The following is a 21441-nucleotide window of genomic DNA, read 5'->3' as shown; positions in this document are numbered from 1 at the left end:
TCGTGACTGCAGAGTATGGCGCACTGTCGTGTTTCGTTCACTAGCGCCTTTACCATTCATCTCCTTTACTATATATATATATATATATATATATATATATATATATATATATATATATATATATATATATATATATAAAAGTTTTCGGATGTTTCACGAAAAGCACTTCCTTTCTTCAAAGTACAGGGTAAGCTTCCCTTCCTCTGTCTTCGCCCTTGATACATTTCCTATGGTTGCGCCGACGCAGCAAGCTGAGACTTGACCCGGCGACGCAGATGCCATATCAGAGACCTACTCTTACCCCTCTCTCAGCCTCAGCGTGCCCCTACACAACCATGTCCTCATGAACTATGGAAGAAGCCATGTGTATGTCTGTAACTCGTTGAGCCATGATCTGAAAACAGGGGGAAAGTTTGTGGGACCGTTAGCGCTTTGGGCATAAATACGAGCCCAATGCGCCGAAGTGCATTCTTTTTGGAGCAGTGAATCAAAGCTATCATTTTGCCCGAGTCTTGTACTGTAACCTCAACCGCCAGGGCATTGTTTCAGCATCTCTTCGGCTCATCTCTCGCTATGCAAAAAACCATTTAGGCTTCCCCCTGGCTATTTGTCATCACCACCAAAGCAAGAAATTTTTGCAATAGGTTGGATAGCAACTTCGCAACAGCCCCCAGAACACGAGGCGTACAAAAGAAGCGTCCATCGATGGTTAAAGGCTAAGACTCTCTCGCGTGGTGCGTGATCTTAGCAGCTATGTCACTGCCCGTCCCGTCCGACAGCTCTTAAAACGTGATTGAATATAACGCGTACAATGCGAGGTTATCCGATTTGCAAATGTTTTGAAAAATAGAAAAACTAGTCACTTTGAATAACTGTCAAAAAGACCCACAAAAAGGCTGACCTGTAAAATCTTTTCAGTTACCTGCCCTCGGGCTCTTAGCGGGACTAGCCTCAGAGTGAGTCTTGTACGTGGATGTCACCTATGAGAATGGAAGGTTCAGGAAAGTGATCAAACAGCGCCTCTAAATCGGAGCTTGGTAGCAAAAATTCTGGAGAGATGGAAATGAACCATGCCTCGTAATATTGGTATATAACAAATATATGTATATATATATATATATACATATATATATATATCTGGCTATGAGGTTAGCTGTACTATAGAGAAGTCAAACTGAAAAACATAAAAACATTTATTCCAACGTTTAGACCGGGAACTGGTCTTTTTCAAACAAAACCGGTCCCCGGTCGAATCTCTTCTCAATCCCGATAATATATATATATATATATATATATATATATATATACAGGGTGTCCCAGCTATCATGCACCAAGATTTAAAAAAAGAGTAAAGGCGTAACTCGAAAGAAACCAGGTGCATAATGTTTGCAGTACTGTGAAGAAGCGCACAGTATTTTTTTCTTTAATGAGACTTAATTAACTAATTATAATTAATTATCTAACTCGAGAAATACTGTCCTAATCACTAAAGTGTCAATGAGGCACTTGTAGGTAACCATGAGGGGCATCTAACTGCGGTATTTTCAGTGATGAACTAATTGCGTACACATTTATTCTGACTGATAAAGGAAACTCGCGAAATATGAAAAATACCACGTGACGGCTCCTCCGCGCGCACCGTAAAGCAACGCCCTCAAACAGGCTGCCTCTGAGTTAGCCAGAATGAAATAGACAAAAGAAAGAAAGAAGAAATCGCGACCGAGTTTGTTCCTTATCTTCACACGCGTCCCGCGAATCTTGCTGCTGCTGCTTCTTCCATGCATGCTATTATCAAGGTGATGCGCTGTGTCTTTGGGCGGGTAACACGCGAAGCAGTTGCTTTCAATCAGCTTTATTTGGGGACGCTGCTTTACAATGCGCGCGTAAGCGTCGTCACGTGGTATTTTTCATATTTCGCGGGTTTCCTTATCAGTCAGAATAAATGAGTACGCAATTAGTTCGTCGCTGAAAATAGCGCAGTTAGATGCCCCTCGTGGTTACCTACAAGTGCCTCATTGACACTTTAGTGAGTAGGACAGTATTTCTCGAATTAGATAATTAATTACAATAAATTATTAAGTCTCATTCACGAAAAAATTACTCTCCGATTCTTCACAGTACTGCAAACATTATGCACTAGGTTTTCTTCGAGTTACGCAATTTCTCTTTTTTTAAATCCTGGTGCATGATAGCTGGGACACCCTGTATATATATATATATATATATATATATATATATATAGAGTTGAGAAAGCGGTAAACGCACGATTAAAAACACAAACAGTGGTTTGCTGACGCTTCGACTAGAGGACCAGTCTCCATCTTGAGTAACATACAACGTAGGAGCACGCACGCTTATAAAGGTGCAGAAGGTGTGCTGCACAGCACCCTTGTTAACAACATTGGCGGGTTGGGGCGAGGGAACAGGGAAGGGAGGCACTATACATGTGGCACTATACATGACGACAAACTCTTTTATAAAAAGCCCAGCAATCTGCAACTTCATCTATATATAAAAAAGAGAAAGAGACAGGGTAGGGAGCTGTTCAAACTTTAAAAAATTTCGAGAACATCCACTGCAGAAACTCTGGCCATGGTATTTGTTTTTCTTGGAGAGCCTTTCAGTTTGATCATATGCAAATGTCGTTTCAATCGCGCGCCATCAGCCGCAAAAGGTTCGCACAACACCCGAGAGATGGTGACGAGTGTACTGGCCAGTCGGAAGACGCATTGAAACATCCCCTTCGCGAGGGGCACGATCAAATGCAGAGCATTTCCGGGGGCGCACGACGTTAAAGGGGTCGTGAAGAGATTTTCGAAAAGGTTTTGCTGTGTGGGTATTCAGAACCGCTGACCCTTGCTGTAAAAGCTGCGCCAGTCCGTTTTGTAGCCCGAGGTTTGGAAATGGGATAAAAAATTCAGTTACGGTTTCCCCCGGTCTTTCCTCCTCAATCAGGCTGATGACGTAAGGAAAAGTGACCAATCGCCTGTTTCTAACGTCTGAACATCATGGCGGTGCCGTGGGTAGCCTCAACAGGGTCAGATAGATTTCTTGTGCGGCGCCATGATGACGTCATGCACTAACTGAGCCGCACGTTTCTGCCGTCTGATACGTCTGAAAAGATGGCGGAGCTCCCTGAGCTGCAGCGCAGCATGCTGGCGCGTAGTCGGGCGCTGGGGTATGAGCCCTACGCTGACGCCCCTGCGCGAGTGCGCAACCACAGGAGCCGAGCGCCGTCAGACTCGGATAGTGACGACGGCGATTTGCGTGCGCCTGCGGCCCATACAGCTCGCGAAGACCCCGGCGACGAGCCCGACCCAGCACGTCTCGGAAACGCGCATTGGTGCGTAGCGGATAGTATTTTGCAAAATGCAGTTCATTCATTCATCCATCATTGCGAAAAATTAACGCCGCTTCGTTACAGGTGCACCTGCGGGCTCTGTGTGGCTATGCCGACACTTGCGGAGTGCGTTTGCTGCCGAGAGATTCCGGAAGCGACAGCGAAGCAGGCTGCGGGGTGCATCACGGCGCACCCGCACTTCCACACTCTCTGTTTAGATGAGGTGGTGCTTGATGTGGCGTACCTCATGCTTCGGCAGCACGGAGTACGTGTGGAACGCACGAGGTGAGTTTTTTTTTTTTCGAACACTTCATTCATTTTGCAGTGTGCTGCTGAGCCCAAGTACGCTGGTTCGCTTCCCGGCCCGGGCGGCCGCATTTCTGATGGAGGCGATACGCGAAAATGCCCGTGTGTAGATTTTATTATTCCAGAGCCCGGCCTCCACTACGGCGCGCCTCATCGCCTGTGTAGCGTTGGCGCGTTCAACCTATCAACTTCGTTCACTTTGCTAGCCTGGTGTTACATGCTATGCAACCATGCGAGTTTTGCATCTTTCGCTTATTCCTTTGAATTCTGTCAATAACCAAAGCTCTCTCACCTTCCTACGCTTTATTTTGCTTGCACCGCTGAATGGGGCGTTTTTCCAATGACTTCTCGTAGTCTCGCATCTTTGACTGCCTGCTTTTTTATTCTAACCATCCCACGCAAAACACGACTGTGCTGTCAGGGTGCCGCTCCTTTTTTTTATTATTGTAGTAGCGACAGTGCTGTCAAGCTCTTCTCTTTTTCATTAGCCTGTCGTGCTACGCAGGACCATGACTTTGGTCTGTGGCACACCATAGACGTAGTATTTATAATTATGTACTCATCACACCAGGCGCATGTCTTTTTTTATTCTTTTGCAGTTATGGGTCGTAGTGTTTAATTCTGTCGTGTTAGTCTATGTTATTATTGATTGATTGGAGGCTTTACCGCGCCAACGCACCGCAGGCGATGAGGCGCACTGTAGTGGAGGGCTCCATGGCCGTCCGGAAGGGGGGGCAAGCAGGGGCAACTGCCCCCCCCCTCCCCTCCTGGAGATTCGGATATTTTTATGCACTACAAAAAGCTGCACAGCTTGGTTCGCCCATAATTAAAATAACTTTGCCCTGAAGGCCGGAAGAGAAGAGAGAACGACACCGACGTTCTCTCCTTTGTCCCGTCCTTTAGCGCAAAGTTTTTTTTAATATGTACGTGAACCAACTAGCCCGCAATCCGCGCAACTCGAATGATTAGCACACAGATTTTGAAAATGAAAAGACCATGTGCAACACCATTCAATCTTGTATTCTTTTCAACAGGAAGTACAGGTACATCAGCTTCAGCCAGCTTGCACACTGGCTGTGGGGTTACCTGGGCCTGAACAACAGGAAGGTGTTGCCTGCCTGTGCGGTGACCAAGATCAGAGGAACATTCCCGTCTGTCCAATACACGGGATTCCGTCACGCGCAGGCATGAGCAATAAAAGAACCCTTTTCACTGTCTTGTTTATGCTGAGTAATCTTCTGTATCATGGATCTTCAAGTCAAGCATGTGAATGCAGATTTCTTTTTGTTGTTCACTTCAAGCCATGCTACGTGCTGCTGGAATTACGCATAATTCATCATGGTAGTATATGTATACAAGAGCTCTATAAAAGCTACAAAAATAAGCAGTCCCTCTTTTGGCTGCCTAACTAGAGGCAAGACGAGGCGAAGCACTATACGTTCTGTTTTGTGGCATCTTTTTTCAGAATCTCGCTTCACACACAGCTATGTTAACCTCCACTTTCATGATCACTGCAACCTGTATGTTTTATTTACAAGTGAAAAAAAAATGCAGCTTTGCTCAGTTTGCTATGAGCTGCAGGCCCACACAATATGGCAAAAAGGAGGGAGCCAGGAAACAAAATTTTTACAAACACACTGGCACTGTACACTACTGGAGCATTTTCTAGTACATGGCATCTTCTGATACTAGAAGCAGTATGCTATTTCACACTAGCCAAAGAATGGTTGACAATGTGACGCACAAAGAGGCTACAGCATAGTCCTTCAGCAGGTCATTCCATACCATCACATGGTGATAGTGCTCAATGTCGCGCGTTCTGTGAGTTTTATATACGCAGTGTTTTTAAATTTTGTTTCATTCGATAACACGATGTATGCAAGATACTCCGTTTGGCTTGGGGTGAGTTGATCAAGAGCACGCTAAAATTCATCCTGCTCAATTCAGGTAAGCCGTCTCGGCAGTCTTTCAGGCATTGTTCAAACAAGAGACACAACTAAAAGAGACTGTACAAGACATTACAGATGATATGCTAAAGTATGCGATTCAAGTGGCTGCAAAAAGAAGAATGAACTCTGCCAAATCAGGTTCAACAATACACGGGACAGAAAGTAAGCCTGGCAAATCCTGAAGATTGTTAGAATGGTCAAGACCCAAGTACGTAGAAGAAAGATTAAGATGCCCACAAAACTTTCAGACAAATACTTTGCCTGAGATTACCAGTGAACAATATGGCTTCACAAACCTAAACGAAACTCCAGCAAATTACACATTTGCACCAGGGGAATCACTTGACAAAGAAATGAACGCACAATCCCCAGAACAAGAAGTGGGCTGGGCACCGACAACAGGTTGAATCAAATAAACTCTCAAAACATCTAATGTGAAATGGTATGGCTGAACTGGTTCTATGTATAAACAGGGCATCTGGCACACTTCCCAAACAATAGAAAAAGACAGTCGTGCTGCATACACCAAAAACAAACAAAACTTCCTGATGCCACGTCCCTCAAGGCACAGCGCGGCAAAATTGCGATGACAATTCCAGAACATCTCATATAGATGATTAACCCGAAGGCACAGCTGCACCTAGATGTGACAGGCTTGAGATGGCTCATACTCTTGACTGCATGCTGTGTGAAAAGCACAATCTTTAGTACAACTCCCTAGGCGCACAATTGCAATCATACTCTGATAAATTTTACCACTGGCACAGTGTGAAAGGAAGAAAACTAAGTGGTCACCCCGAGGCTCCATCAACAAGGCAAAACCAACACTTGGGCAAAAAAAGAACAAGGTTACTGTCAGATGTGCACTTCATCCAATGAACAGGACATGAACTAAAAATTTTTAAAACGTCCATTGGACCCCACATTATGAGCATGGGACTCTCACATGCAATTGACTCAAAACCAATGTTTCTTCTCTTGAGTTTTGATTTAGGCAGTGGTGAAACGAACGGTGCTAAGCGGGCAGCTCTCACAAGGAGGCATTATTTGTGTGAGGATACCTAGACGTCCGCATCATCACAGTTTGTTGCCTGTCATGCATTGGGAAAGAGTGGCTCATGGGAGGGGGGGGCACACGATGGGTTTGCTGCAAAAGCTGCCTTGAATGAAGGCCACCTGTCGCAGCAGCGCACCGTCTCTTCTAGCAGGAGGGCCACATACTCTGAAATTGTATGCAGAGCGTTATAATGGTCTGATGCAGGAAAAAAAAAACAGCTGTGAAATTTTTCTGAGATCAGGAGATTGCCCCAGAAATGGCCAATAGCTAGGCGAACAAAAAGCAGGTGAAAGAAAAGAGTTCTTAACCCCGAAAAGAATGATGGCGGGCAGGGCAACGTTGGTCACCGAGGCAGTACCAGTGCGGCCATTGAAAAAGAGAAATGGATGGAGATTTGTGAATAGCTAGGAGAGGAATATATCCCAGTATATACCGTGACCGAGATGCACTTTAGGGACCTAGAAGAACCTCCGGTAATTGGAGAGTATGTATGGGAAGGTTGCAGTAGGACGGCTGGAGGAGCAGGTATAGTTATATGACATGGGGCAAATAGGAAAAGAGTGAAAGAAGACTGTAAAGAGCATGTGTGAGTGAAAGGGATGGTAGTGGGTACGGAGGTGTATAGGAGTGTCGTACCTATGGATGGGTTAAGAGAGTAAGGAGAAAAATGAAAAACGGGTGGTGTGCCTAACACGAACACCCACATTGAAGATCTAGACGGGTACACAGATGGCAACGGACATCTCCATGCTAAATATGTATGAGGAACAGAACATGATCATAGTAAATAGGGAAATAGAGGGACTTTATGAATGTTCGGATGGAATAAGCATAGATGAGGAAGAGGGTCACAGTCTAGGCAGCGACCACAAGCGTATACAACTGAATTTTGGGAATTCCTGACCACCAAAATCGAGGCACACTATTACTCTCAATCACCTGTGCTTAAACATAACAGTTCAAAGCACGACAAAATATGCACTTTTCTACTTTCTGTATGGCCGTCATCCTTCGCCAGTGCTCAATATTTGTTTTTTTCATCACCTCTGTGCCAACTTCTTCATCGTACCCAGAACAATTCATGTCTTGGATCACCAACTGACTTGCATGCGTACAGAAGTAAGCCAACACGACAGCAAGCACCGCTACGATGCTGTTCGTTGGTCTGTTTCTTTCTGACCAGGTGACGAAGTCTTGGTCTGGACACCGGTTCACTCTCCCGGCCTGTACGAAAAATATCTCATTGCCTCCTTGGTCTTTACAAGGTTCTTGAGGCCACCTCTCCTGTGAACTATCGCGCCACCTCTGTAGAAGTTCGTACTGCCGTCATCAAGGAATGGAGGTTGTACACATTTCCCGAGTGAAGGCATTCAACCAGCGTGGTCCACAGTGAATTGCAGCCAGGCGGCCGCTCCACCCTCGGGGGGAGGGAAATTAGTGTGAGCTCAGCGAAAGCCTCGTTTGCAACTTCATTAGTGCGAGATCAGTGGTAACCTTGTTTGTGATAGGAAGTTATTTATCACCGTGGAATGCAACCATCAGTGCTGCTTGCTTGTGGCGACAGCTTTTTCATCTCATCATCACCGACCTTCTTCCTTTTTGAAAGATCACTAACCGGGTTTGGTCGTCATCTTGCTGCCTGCCGACTTGACCTTCGAATAAAGCAGTTTTAGCGCAACGGTCTGCCGTCTCCTACCATTGGCCTTACAATATAGAGCACATTTCCTCTAAATGTCCTCTTTGTGTCACAGCAACCAAAAGAAAAAAGGACATGAAAAAGGTGAAGGAGGACAACAATAATGAAAGGCTGCATTCGTAAATTGGATGCTAATGTTTTTGCAATCGCATCATATGAAGTGCTGGTGTCCTCAAACTTCTATTTCTACATACCATAACACTCATGCATTTTTTCAAATTAAAGCTGATATCCAGGCATACATTATTCACACCCTCCAAAATAAACGATACCGCTTACTGTATGTGGGCTCCTCAGTGATGGGAAAAGCCACAGCTTTGCCTTTCCTTGCTTTGGGGCGCTTGATCTTAAAGCGAAGTACCCCGTCGGCAGTGGTGGATTGCTCATTGTTGCAGTTTTTATTAAAGTGAAGAGCTGCAAGTTGAGTCCTGAAATGACATAAAGAACCGTAAATGAAGGCTAAGCAGAGCGTCATCAACCGTACTGGCCAATTGTGTTTTCAATGCCTTTAAAGCTTGTGACACCGTTAGTCGGGCAGCTATCCGTGAAGAGCTTGCTATAGTCTTTCCAAGCCAAAAGACCGAAAACTGGATTCGCAATTTTCTAGAATATGGACTGATTCGGCTCCACAGCACACATCCAGGAAGGAGACCCAGGACCTTTTATCTAGATAGGGGCGTTCCACAGGGTGCTGTCCTTGGACTCGTACTTTTCAATTTGGCCGTGGTCATATTCACTTGCTCGGCATCCCCCTCGCCAGCCACAACAGTGCTCGACAGTGGATAAGTCAACTATGTAAAAATTGGAAGCCAATGCTCCACTTAATCTCTCGCCTCTCAAACAAATTTGGCGGTGCTCACCAATGGGCGTGCCTCACGCTCTCTCGGGCGGTAGCGGTCGGTCGTCTCACTTATGGCGCTCCGGCTTACAACCTATCCTCGACTCATAAGAAGCACCTAGCGGTCCTTTATCAGGCCATGTTCCGCACCGTCACTGGACTTCCCAGGCATACCTGCATTGATGCTCTTGAGCCTGGGAGTTGCGTATTCTTCTGACACTTCCGTCGGCCTCACCCCCGCCACCCCCTTGGTCACTCCCGCCTGTCACTGTGGCCCATCAACGAACTGGTATCCCCCGTACTTGACCAGTTGCCCTTGAGGAAGCCCTTCAGCGCGTCCTTGCGACAAAATTGCCAGATGAAGTGGACATTTACATGGACGCCAGCCTTTCGCCTTCCCAAATGGGTCTGGCCTGGCGCTGCCCAGCTCAGCCGAACCTGGACGGCTGTCATTCGGCCAGGGTACCACTCGTCTCCCTTGGGAATTAGAACTTCAGAACATCCTCACTGCAATGGATCACCTGACCTACAGTATTGCACCATTGCCCCCTCCACGTTTTCGGATCCTCACGGACTCCTGTCAGGCACTTCAAGAACTCCGCAAGCCCTTCAGTGATCGCCCAACTGTACACAAAATACAACACATGATCACCATTCTGGCTCACAATGGGACCAGTGCCCATTTGGCATGGGTGCCGGGTCACACAGACTCTGATGGGGGCAACCAGGCTGCACACGATGCAGCAAGGGAGTGTCTCGCTAGTACCCCTCCTCTCTGGACGATGACGCGTTGTGCCCCTCTCTTGACCCTCACCTTCAACTCGACCACGCACGCCATGCTCGGAAGGTACGCCGTGTGCCCGTTACACCCGCTGGCTACTTAGCTCTGGCTCCTCCGATGCCTCGCTCTGTGGAAATCTTCCTAAACAAAACTATTGCTAACGCAGCTCTCACACCCCACATCATGAGAAAATGGATTCACCTAACAAAATCTCCATCTCCTTACTGCCCCTGCTGTCAAGCGTCAGTGTTCACCACCCTCAACCACTTAACTGCACCGCATTTTCTTCGTACCGCCCTATACTCATCAACGCTTCACTACCTGGTTCCTCTCAAAACGACTCTTGGGGTGTTCGGCCTAGAGAGTGGTCTCTCAAGATTAGTGTAAACCGGGGCTTACCCTGTCGTAATAGTTGACTTGACTCATACGATCTCAACCCTAGCCTGGCTCTGCTGATGGTAGCGACCTTTTCTATGGTGTTCAAGGACCCCCCATTTGTGCTATTCAGCTACTCCTCCCTGCCTCTTTCCCCTCTTCCCGTACTTTGGCCGCATGGCCTTCCCTCTGAAATAAAGGATTACAACAACAACAGCTTGAGTATATCTGTTGATGGCATTTCCTGTGCTTGCGATATTGCTCAGACATCAGAACCCAAGCCTTTTTTGAAAAAGCAATGAATTCTTCCATTGTTTCCTGGTGGTACCAAGAAATTAAGCTTTGAAAGCGATCAGGAAATATGTTGCAGATTGCATTAAAGGGGTCGTGAAGAGATTTTCAAAAAAATTGTGTTCAAAATTGCCACAGCAAACATATATTTGTGTTAGCAACCTGCGCAAACAATGTGGCACCACACAAGTCCTTTAAAAGAGCCCTTCAAGTGCCTTTCTAACCAATACTCTCCTTAGCTTGCCTTTTTCCTTTTCTATTCAGCATTCGCTCTGTCTGCCCTTCCGCTGAATTATTTGATGGTTTCACAGATTTCATCTGTCTTTGGCTTACCTGGCACGCATGCCGTCGGGTGAGAAGGCCACAGATTTCGGTGCAAACCCAATGAGGACACTGTGGAATGCCTCTAGGGAAAAGGTGTGAGTTGAAGGGGCCAGCTGGCGGATGTCCTTGAGCAGATGTGGTGCCATGGTCACTTCTGTGAACCTGTCGTGTGCCCGGGTGCCTACGGATGAGAAAAAGACAAATAGTATGCAGTCAAACCTCGGTAAAACGAACACCACATTAACGAACTTTTCAGATTAACGAGCGTTTAAGAAATCCCACGCCGACTGCTTATAGTTTTAATGTAAAATTATTTCACTACAACGTACTTCAGAATAGCGAACGTTTCAAAATAAAGATCGTTTTATTTAGTTCCGTGCCATGTTAACAACACCTCAGTACTACGAACTCATATTTTCAAGGCTGGAGACTCTTAGAAGTCCGTTAAACAATCGCGGCAACCGGGGCAGTGTGCTAGTAGACGACACGGCAAAGCGCAGCGAAGAAGAGGACGTCTTGCAACTTGCTCCTCGGAATGCGGCGGCCGATGCAAGAGGGAGAAAAAAGGTGAGGAGAAGAGAAAAAATGAAGCATGGGTAGCCTTCTCCGTCCCGAAAGCCGCGGCCGCGCTATTCGCGCTCACCCCAACTTTTTCTACGTTCCGCCGCTGCTCACGTGGCTTGCTGGATCTTCACGGACATCAGCGGAGCTGTCAACAGAGGACATTGCCCAGACCGTGAGCGTTCAAGATGAAGAAGTGAAGATGGCAACGAGGATGGCATGAACAACGATGCCTCTGAGGGTGCCACAGCAGCACTCGAAGACTACGACGAGCACTCGACGACTGCGGATGTGGTGGACAGCATACAAAAACTCCGCACATGTCCGGGGAAAAACCGCACGGCCACTGATTCACTCCCCAGGAATGTGTAAGAGTTTGAGTCCTTCGTGCTAGGAAGCTTGTGCTACTCACGCTAGATGAAAATCGCCAACCACTTTAAATAAACGTGCATTGTTTCATGATCACTAGTGCATCTTTTTTGTGAAAAATGACTCCAAGGATGCACTGCTGTACACGTAGGTCGTTTTAGGTATTGAAATACTATTTGTTTTCTTAAATTTTGCGATTTTCACTATAACGACCTTTCAGAATAACGAGCAATTTTCCACGGTCCCCTGAAGTTCGTTATATCGAGATTTCACTGTACCTTCAAAGTGTGACTATTATCAAAGCACATGCTGTGCTCCCCGATGACATTCTAATTAATAGGATTGCTTGAATCAGAAGTAGCGCCAATGTTCCGGAAGAAACAATGACTCAACACCTGGATGCAGATATTTTTTGCCGGCGCAGACTTTTTTCCGGCACACTAACTGGTCGGTAGTGAGAGAAAGTCTAGTGGACAGTCTCTTTCATTTTCCCACCGCAGTAGAAAGAAGCACCGACTGTGGCCATTTTCAAGAAATGCAAAATGCTGCAGATGTAGGTGATGGCACAGACCAATTTCACAGTATGTTAAAGGGGCCACGAAGACAAAGCACAGCCTAGGACTAGCCTAGCTTCTGGTTACTCACTCAGCTCCATTCCAGCCGCAAGACTTTTTTTACCGAAAAAAAAACATGGCAGAAATAGTGAGAAACTTTCAAAGTTCATGTTGCATCGATGCAATAGGGTCACGGGTGACATACATATTATGGGCAAGCCCACAAAGCATAATTACCTATCCATCTGTGCACTGCACGTTACCCTTAAAGTGATGCGATCAAACGGAAGTAGAGGCCTCACTACAATCATCCTTGTCAGCAGTGCCTTCCGTCGGCAGCTGCCAATTGCAGAAGCAATACTGAGTGACATCATAGAGAAATCGCGACAAAGTGGCAGCTTCATCAGCTTCTTCACCACTGCTTCATCCGTTTTCATTATCTCCATTATGTGTTCGTGCTTAGCCATAAAATTGGTATCATTGTTAGGGCAGCAAAGCAATCTTTTTGATGAGCCAGAACTCCCTTTGCCTTCATGGCCCCTTTAAAGCAGTTCTGAGCCTGCATTAAAAAATCACTTACCAGCACTTAGCCATTGCCGCTCTCCAAGGTCCTCATGGGCACAATGAGTGAAAAGCCCCTCATGTCCCGAGTGCACATTGGCAACATGGTTGACGAGGCTTCGCCACATGTCTACAAGCAGCTCCTTATTGCCGCCACTTAAAGAAGCGCACCAGTACAAGTGGTTGCTGGCTGGCTGTATCCACAGCTCGATGTCACTGCATCCAGCCTGTTTCGCCTTGGCTGCCAGTTTTTTCTTTATGCCTATACGATGAGGGCAGGGCAGATGAAAGTATACCTTAAGAGGAAGGTGCAAGGGAACACAAAAATGCTGCGCAGCAACGTGAAAAGGCAAGCTACTAAGGATACAGGAGAACACGACTGATTTGACCGAAACTGACCAAACTGCTTGGCACGTGGTAGCGCTGTATTTGGTTGCTTCTGTGCGACTATAAATTACTGCTACCTCACTTGCTTCCGGTCTATCATCATATTTGATTAGCCATTTCTCAGCCAATAAAGCATCTTTTGGCGCCGAATCAACATTACAATGGCTATGGGAAGGTCAGACTTCCACTTGAACCCAACTTGCTGGTTGCCTGCAGTGTCCTTCTGTCTTTCAAAAGTTTTCTTTCTGGCCATGCTTATAGCTACTTTTTCAACAAATGGAAGCAATAACTTTATTCTGTCCAATGGGGGAGGCCTATTTAGTCCTGTGGTGCCTTAGACAACTTGCAATAGCCAAAAAAATTGCGAGCAATGATAACGTGATTAATCATGCCCAAAGTCAAGTTGGCTGTTTTTTTCTTTGCTGGTAACGAATATTAGTCTTTCCCAATGATCAAGACCAGTATATAACAAATAAACGCACTTGATTTCCTTTTGTCAAGGACAGACTGCCTACAGCAAGGCAAAATCTTTTACACACGGTTTGGTTTTACAACTTCAGCCTCTCTGAAGTCACACCAGCATGCAATAGTCTGATCCCACTGTGCCATCCAGTGCAGCTTGAGCGTAATGTAATGCTGAAGATTTTGTGGCTCAGGTGGAACATCAAAATTGTGGCCTCCTTTGGCACCATTGCCACTGCAGTAATAACGAAGCTGGCAATAGTGCCGCCTGTGGACTTTTTTTGTAGACTTGCAATCTTAGCCTTACTTTTGGCCTTTCATTGTGATACCTTTGGAAATGTGCCATCCATCGTAGTAGTGTGGAATGCCAGGCTCATGGGTCCGCATGTATTTTGCCACCTGCACATGGCGGTCCGTGGTGACTGAGGCAATTTTCATGGATTTCTCCTTCATTGCTTCCAGACACTTCACAAAACCAAACTTTTCCATCGCGGTGCTCGTCCTGACCTCGTCGTTCTTTGGGGGGAAGAAAAACAGTGTTAAAATTGAAGGCCACTCTATTTAAGAAGGTGTGACTTACCTCCCCAACCTGCACTTGCTCAAAGTGGACAATCTTGTTGAGCTGCGCCACATGGATGGAATAGGTCAGGTATTTGGCCGAGAACCCCGGTGAGTCACACCGTCCATCCCCAGCCAAATCGATGTCCCGGCCTTGCAGCTCAGTGAACAGCTGTTCTTCTTGTTGGCTCCACACCTGAGCAAAAAGGCAATGGAAGAGTAAATAGCACACTGGAGCAAGCAACGACTGTGTCTGGTGTTTGCTTGCTAGAACGACGGCACACAATCTTGTAACATATTTGTTTACCATGTTTATGGCTGGTACCAGGTAGCCTCGCTGATAGTTGAAAAACGTGCGAGCTGAGATCATGCAGACCTTGATGTGCTTAAACATCTTGATGGTGGCTGTCGGACTTCCTCCTGCAAACAGGATTGCTGCAGAAATGAGTAGATTGCCGGCTGGCTTTCCGTGTACCAATGGCTGGCTTCGCCAAACGAGGCAGTGATCATTGGGACACAATGTCTGAACCTGCAGCAGAGTTCCCCTAATTGCAGAGAAACTTCGGCACGCCGCGTAGCACCTCTGGCACGTCATGAAAAGCTTCATGAGGCAGCTTTCAAAAACAATGAACTTCCTCTCTTTCTGAGGTCTAGCTTCTTCTGTAGGGCATTCCAGTCTGAAACAGCACACACAAAACGTATTCAAGGCACACTGCCTCCAGAAACACCAACTTCACCATAGATCACATTTAACGGTTATTATCACAGCACAACCGTTTCAGCATCCACCTGAACCCCTGTTCAATTGAATGCTTGCTGCCTCTTGAATTTTTTAAGCATGCACACCCCTAGTGGGTAGGCCAAGAAGCTGCTTGCCAACCAACCATCATTACCTCCTTGAATGGTTTCCTGTTTAAAGTGTTTTCTCTGTGCTTCTTATACAATGATGTTCGTAAACAGGGAGAACTCTACTGCCTAGGTAGCACACTATGCACCGATTATTACCCTAAAAAGCTCTCATGGAAAGAGGGGAAGTAGTCCGGGTCTTGAAGCTCTTGCTCCTTGTCAGGGTCTTCGTCAGAGTCTTCATCAGAGTCTTCGTCAGAGTCTGAGGCATCCGATCCCACAGGTGTGGATGTGTAACGGGGACACCCGAGGCCAGGTGGGATGGGCGACGGTGACCGTGGAGTGTCCCATGTGGCCGACAAAGGTGGTGATGCACCAGTTGGATGGAATAACGGTGTTGTGAGGTCAGCAATGTCCACCTGAGTCAACCTCGAGACCTGCTCACACTGGTCGGTCTGAACATGAGTGGACTTCTTGGCACGGGCGTAGAAATCCACCTGCGTATCTGATAGCAATAAGCAGCAGTCAGAAAAACCTGCTATAACAGAGTTTACAGTCGTTTTCCCCCTGAAACACTCACTACATTCAATAGCCTTGAGTTCTCATATCATGTGATGACTTGTTAAAAAATTATTTGTTTGGGAAAACAGTTGACCGACAGCTGCACTGATGATATGTATGCTCCAAAAAGTTCTTTGGTAGTCCATTTGCTGTACAGGGTGACTAAACAGTAACACCAGCATGCATGGTACAAAAATATTCACTTTAGGAAGCTAATAGCCACCCATACATGCTGGGGAAAAAAGGGTTCAACACAGCTTCATTTGGGCTGTGAGTGCACCGTTGCAGAGAGCTGTGGATGAACTTAGATGCCCTGGGGATTTTGAACATGCACCACAATCTCGACACATGGGCACTTTTATATTTTTTGCTTCCGCCAACTCAGAACCAAGTTTTTTGGTTGTTGATTGTTGTTACTGAGTTTATACGCACCACATCATGCAGTTATACCTGAATGCATATATGCATTACTTACATATTATCCAAATTATAAGCAGTGTTTTGATGTGCACTGTGTCAACAGTGATCCAAACAGTGCACCCAACCTCAGCTTCTCAATTAAAAGTACTGCATATAAGTGTAATAAGGCGTGATTATTAGAAAACGGGAGTCCCCAAAGTACAGGGCAGTGCTTTATATTCCATGTGACTCCAGCTAAGTAAAATAGGGCTGAGAAATCATGATAACAAACACTAACAAATACAACGAGTGGTCATTGTAAAAAAGTGGCCTTTGTAAAAATAAGCGGTCCAGAATAACCGGGATTTGAATCTGGAGCTTGCATTCAAAAGTCTGAGGCTTTACCTCAACACCACGAAGGCAAACTGTGGGCGCCACACGCGCGTGCGCACGCACATACATACACACGCGCGCGCGCGTGCACACTATACCACGAGCGGCCGTAACTGTACTATATACGGCGCACTCATGCGAGGAAAGACCACCTACACTGTGTTTGAACGTAGCGGCCACCATCAGTCTGGCAGGAAGCTGTGACCGCTGTATTCGTCGTCTGCGTCCAACCGTCTGCAGTGCGGCAAGCAGTCCCCTGGTTGTCGACAACAACGTCCACAACGTCCGGCAAGTCGAACTCGTTCTACAACAAAGATTGCGCACAATTGGAACGGATGCCACACATCACCCACTGCACATTCACTTACCTCAACTGCCCTTCGCTTTCTCGGTGGTGCACCGTACCCAAGCTTTTGCGTCGGCACGGCGTCGTCTTTGAGACGCAAATGCTTGAGGTCCAAACCGAGGCTTCTACGCACGTCGGGATTTGTGTCGTAGTCCTCCGAGCGAAAGTGATCTGAGCATACATGGCCATACTTGGAGCCGACTTCAACAGGATTGCGATCGATCGCTTTGAGCCACAAAGACCTTCGGTGTGGGTCAGTGGGCAGTTTATGGAAGCGAACGTCACTAGACGACCCGTACTTCGTGACACACGCTCTCACCATGCACGTTGTCGGCATCGTGGGCCGTGAAGTGCCACTGAAAAGAGCGCAGGCTCGGCCGAACACTGATGATCGGGCGTGAGCATACCACAGAACAGGGAGGGAGCAGACGCAGCGAAAAAAGCGCGCGAGAGCAGCCGACGACAATCGCTCTGCTGCAATGGTTCCCAGACCACCCAAGGTGCGCCGTACTACAATCAAATATTTCTAAAACTGTAAGTTCCAATAAATAAATAGTAAACTATTTTTATTGACTGTAACTTATTGTTGCAATGTAAAATAAACTGGAAAACAAGTTGAAGTTTTTTAAATCAAAAATAGACCTAACATGACGTCAGTGGTTGTTTACGCTCTCAGCCGAACGTCGCGCATGGTCGGTAGAGATGCGCCAAAAAATGCAAATTTCAAACCGTTACTGTAAATTGTACAAACAACGTTCTGCTGAAATACTTCGGATTTATTATCTTTGAGGAATGTAGAGAGCATAGAAAATAAGTAACGCCGACTTTATTTTCTTTTCACGACCCCTTTAAGTAGTTGGCGTTACGTTAATGCTGTTGCACTTGTGGCAACTGCTGACGAGAGAGCGCTCGTCAGAAGTAATTTGAATGAGTCAAGGATATAAGGCGTGGCCGTAGCCTCCAATTCTGTGTTGTCTTTGTGGCGCAGTGGTTAGAGCACAATGTACATTGCGTTCCGCCCGCAGGGTCGAGGGATCGAAACCTGGCGCTGGATAGCATTTCTTTTTTAAGTGCGAATGCACTTTATAAGCGACCCTGAATCCCTCGTCCGCCGTCCGCGCTCCCCCTCTCCCCTAGCAACGGCGCGGAGGAGCAGAGAGAGCGTGCGTAGCAACGGTCTCGGCGTAGCAACGGTCTCTTGCTCGGCGTAGCTGCGGGCGGCGCGCCGCTGCGCCGGTTCGCTTCGCGTTCCGTCCGCCTGAGGGCGCTCGCTCGTCGGCTCCGCATTCCGACGCTCGAGGGCGCTCGCGCGACGGCGCGCCCCTCCGGATCAAATCGGGTAACTTCGGGCAAACTCGGGCATTCGCACTTTGCCATCTTCCCTCTCACTTGGGAAATGCTTGTCTTTTTTTATATAGTAGGGAGGGGTGTGGTGCGGACTACGGACGCCAACGCGGGTGACATCGTGAGTTACTGAAATGCTCTGCATTTAAAACACTTTTCATACGAATTACACGAATAGATGAATGGTGCAGGGAACGTCTCCACACACGAAATGCGAAGTACAAGATCAACAAATACAGAACGGAAGCCGCCGCTGACACATTCATTCCTGAAAATACCAATTACAGGCGGCGTGGGGAACGTCAGGGCAGTTTACAAGTTCACAGAAGTCACAGAACAGCGCACGTGCGAGCAACGCAAACAATTATTTTGATACGTAGGAACTAGCTAGGTGTGTCCTGCATGAAAGAAACTATTGGCCTCGAGGACATACCGTGGCGCCACCTACGAGTGACGTCACTTGTAGGACGCCGAATCGTGTTGTCGTCTGCTGCAACACATTTCCCGTGCGTATGCGGAAGCGTGCTTTTTTTGTTGTGGCCACCGTCTCGCCCGCTCCTTGTGAATTTGATGCAAATTGCCAAAAAAGTTGTCTGTAAACCAAATAATTCGGGCAAGCAATCAGCGACTCGCTTATTCTCGGCGACACCGCCGCGTTTAGGTAGTTGCGACCATCGCGACCCACAGCTCTTACATACGCAGCCAGCTAACGCCAAGGACTATGCAACTGATGCCGAGAGAAGTACGCTGTAAATTCATTATGAAATACTTGTGACGGGACATGTGTGTGCAAGCAAACACCTTGTAACAGCGACGGAAACGCGTCGCTCACTTATGATCTCACCGCGCGAACGGCTCGTATTGCCTCATAAATGAATGACGCGAGAACGGTGATCCGATTGCTTCGCCGCACATGCTTAAAAGTATTGTTATGGTTAGCAGTTTGGCTTAATCAGTGCCTATTTCCCCTACGATGTTTTTATAGTCATGACCGGATTTGATTAACGATCACTGCCGTAGCCTGTACTCTGCAAGGCTGATGTTTACTTTTCGCGACTTGTCCGCAATGTATGAACGGTATGCACGCGAGTTTTTAACGCCTTCCAGCGAGTTCGGACAAGGCTATTTTTAGTTTTCATTAGGTGCTCGGCGTGGTAATTTATAATTGCAGCGTGTTTTGTATGTTTACAGTAAGCCGGCATTTCTCAAGCATCAATTTCGAAAGTCACGACTGCTCACAGAAGGCGAGGCTGCGTACGAGGCGAAACACGTCGTTAATGATTTCGGGTAATGGGGATATTTAGAATTGGAGAACCGAGCGTTGGGGCCCCCAAGAAGTTAGAGGAACCCAAACGCAACACGCGCGTGCGCGACGGGAGGGACTTCGCCAACAGCTCGCAGCCGGTGTCGGATGCACGTAATCGGATGTTGGGAACTTAAGGCTTGGCGTCGCAGCAGATATTTCATCGCCGCTATAGAGTTGCGAGTGACAGTTCCTAACAGAACGTTTCACCGCGCTGGAAACTCTGTAAGCGCGGTGATTTTCGTTCAAGCGATCGACGATCAAGATACCTGCACGGCCTCGGCCGATTCTTGCGCGCAAGCATAGCCATCCTTCGGCCGTTCGCAGCACTGTGCGTGAACGTGCCGGCGCTGCCGGGACCGACCTCCGCGGCCGTTCGGCGTAAATCGCGGCAGATATTTGAGCATCGCTTTGAAAACCCAGCTGATGACACTACCTATCAGAATTTTTCATCACACTAACATCCACTTTCACCAATCTGGAACTTCTTTTCCACGACTTGTGTGATTTTAAAAAGTGGCGACAAGTTGTTGCTGCCGCGACCTGCGTCGGTTCGAGCCGCACCGTCGGTTGTGCGGGCAGGCACGGCGGGTGCGTGTGCTTCTGCGAGCAGTTAGCGCTTCACGATTTCCTGCTTTATACATTTCTTGCAAACAAGGGAAATCTAGAAACTACACTCGGCGATCATCGTAGTCCACATTGTTGATCGGGGAAACAAGCCGCTGCTTACGCTTCGGTCGCATGCGTAATACACCACCACTCTCACAGTGTTTGCATGTTTTCGGATAATCTACCACAGTTGATACGGTTATACAGTCACCATTAGGTCGAATTGCGCTTGACGCACTGAGAATTAACTTCAAACGGAGGAAATTAACACAAAAATGCTTTTAGAACGCGCCTCCTAAGCGAAGTGTCACGCGCTGCAAGCCAACTACGCAGCAAGGTAGGAACGGTGATCCTACAAGCGACGTCAAAACGATCGCAGCGCCGGCCTCTCCAGTGGTGGGCCTCGCGGCCAATTAGATCGGTAGCCAGTTAGGGTCAAGACGTTTCCGTGTATATGATAAAAGCATGTCACAGCATGATGGAGGCATGCAAAGAAGGGAGTAATGAATGACTGTCCAATAAGCGGAGGGGCTGGGAAACCGCGCTCATAGAAAATGTTGAGGGACCGCGCGGACGGCTCGTTCGCGAAAACAAGTTTAACCCCCCAAAGGTGGCTGCGAACCGTGGGGGCGGAGCGTACTGGGAATGCAGCTACTATTCCAGGAAAAAAAAGGGAAAGAGGCAAGGGTGGGAGGGGGGGAACGTGTGGTGGCTGACAGCGTTCAGGTAGGGCGAATGAAACAAAAAAGGGAAGAAAGAAAAAAAAAGGTGGAAATTTCTTAGGTACCCAATAAAGAAGATAATTTCCCCAAACTCTCATTAATGCCTGAGGAAGCTGATGTGAACTTGTAAATAAGGTAGGATTCGCGGATTCGTCGATAATGGTGAGAGCGAAACCCTGATTCTAATATCGTGGCTCAGAATTGGTCAAAAGAGTGCCTAGGAAGGTTAACGTGTTTTGACAACGGGAGAGATGGCAGAGTTTTGGAATGTAACTTCTGATTATTAAACCTTGTTCTGAACGACTTTTGTGTTTGCCCGATGTATTGTAGGTGGCACTCCGTACACCCGAGCAAATAAACCACAATAGAACTATCACAATTCAGGTTTCCTCCGATTTTAAACGAAAGTCAGAGGCTGTGCTGACCGCGGTAACCGTTGTGGATTGATTGCGTGCATATTTGACATCGAGGCTTCCCGCAAGGACTGCATCCGCCGGTCGTTCGAGTCC

At 47.2% G+C, this 21441-nt stretch overlaps 2 protein-coding genes across 2 annotated transcripts; one reads left to right on the top strand and one right to left on the bottom strand.

The window, feature by feature from the left end:
- The first annotated feature begins 2840 nt into the window (after nt 1–2840).
- LOC144139374 (uncharacterized) lies at nt 2841–5041 on the top strand. The gene is made up of 3 exons (XM_077671739.1): nt 2841–3343; nt 3425–3625; nt 4681–5041. The coding sequence occupies exons 1-3, from the start codon at nt 3123–3125 to the stop codon at nt 4835–4837; spliced, it is 579 nt and encodes a 192-aa protein (XP_077527865.1). The 5' UTR covers nt 2841–3122; the 3' UTR covers nt 4838–5041.
- A 128-nt stretch (nt 5042–5169) lies between these two features.
- On the bottom strand, nt 5170–17291 carry LOC144139861 (uncharacterized). Its single transcript, XM_077672106.1, has 10 exons — nt 17274–17291; nt 16765–16912; nt 15415–15760; nt 14717–15086; nt 14432–14605; nt 14181–14367; nt 13022–13264; nt 10967–11138; nt 8628–8776; nt 5170–6279 (listed from the first exon to the last, which is right to left on the bottom strand). Exons 1-10 carry the CDS (start codon nt 17289–17291, stop codon nt 6236–6238), a joined length of 1851 nt encoding a protein of 616 aa, XP_077528232.1. The 3' UTR covers nt 5170–6235.
- Between the last annotated feature and the right edge of the window lie 4150 nt (nt 17292–21441).

Source organism: Haemaphysalis longicornis, unplaced genomic scaffold (genome assembly GCF_048455015.1).
Source record: "Haemaphysalis longicornis isolate Haplotype H1 unplaced genomic scaffold, Haemaphysalis longicornis Haplotype H1 scaffold_5, whole genome shotgun sequence".
Taxonomy (NCBI): domain Eukaryota; kingdom Metazoa; phylum Arthropoda; class Arachnida; order Ixodida; family Ixodidae; genus Haemaphysalis; species Haemaphysalis longicornis.
This window is presented reverse-complemented; position numbering and strand designations above follow the sequence as displayed.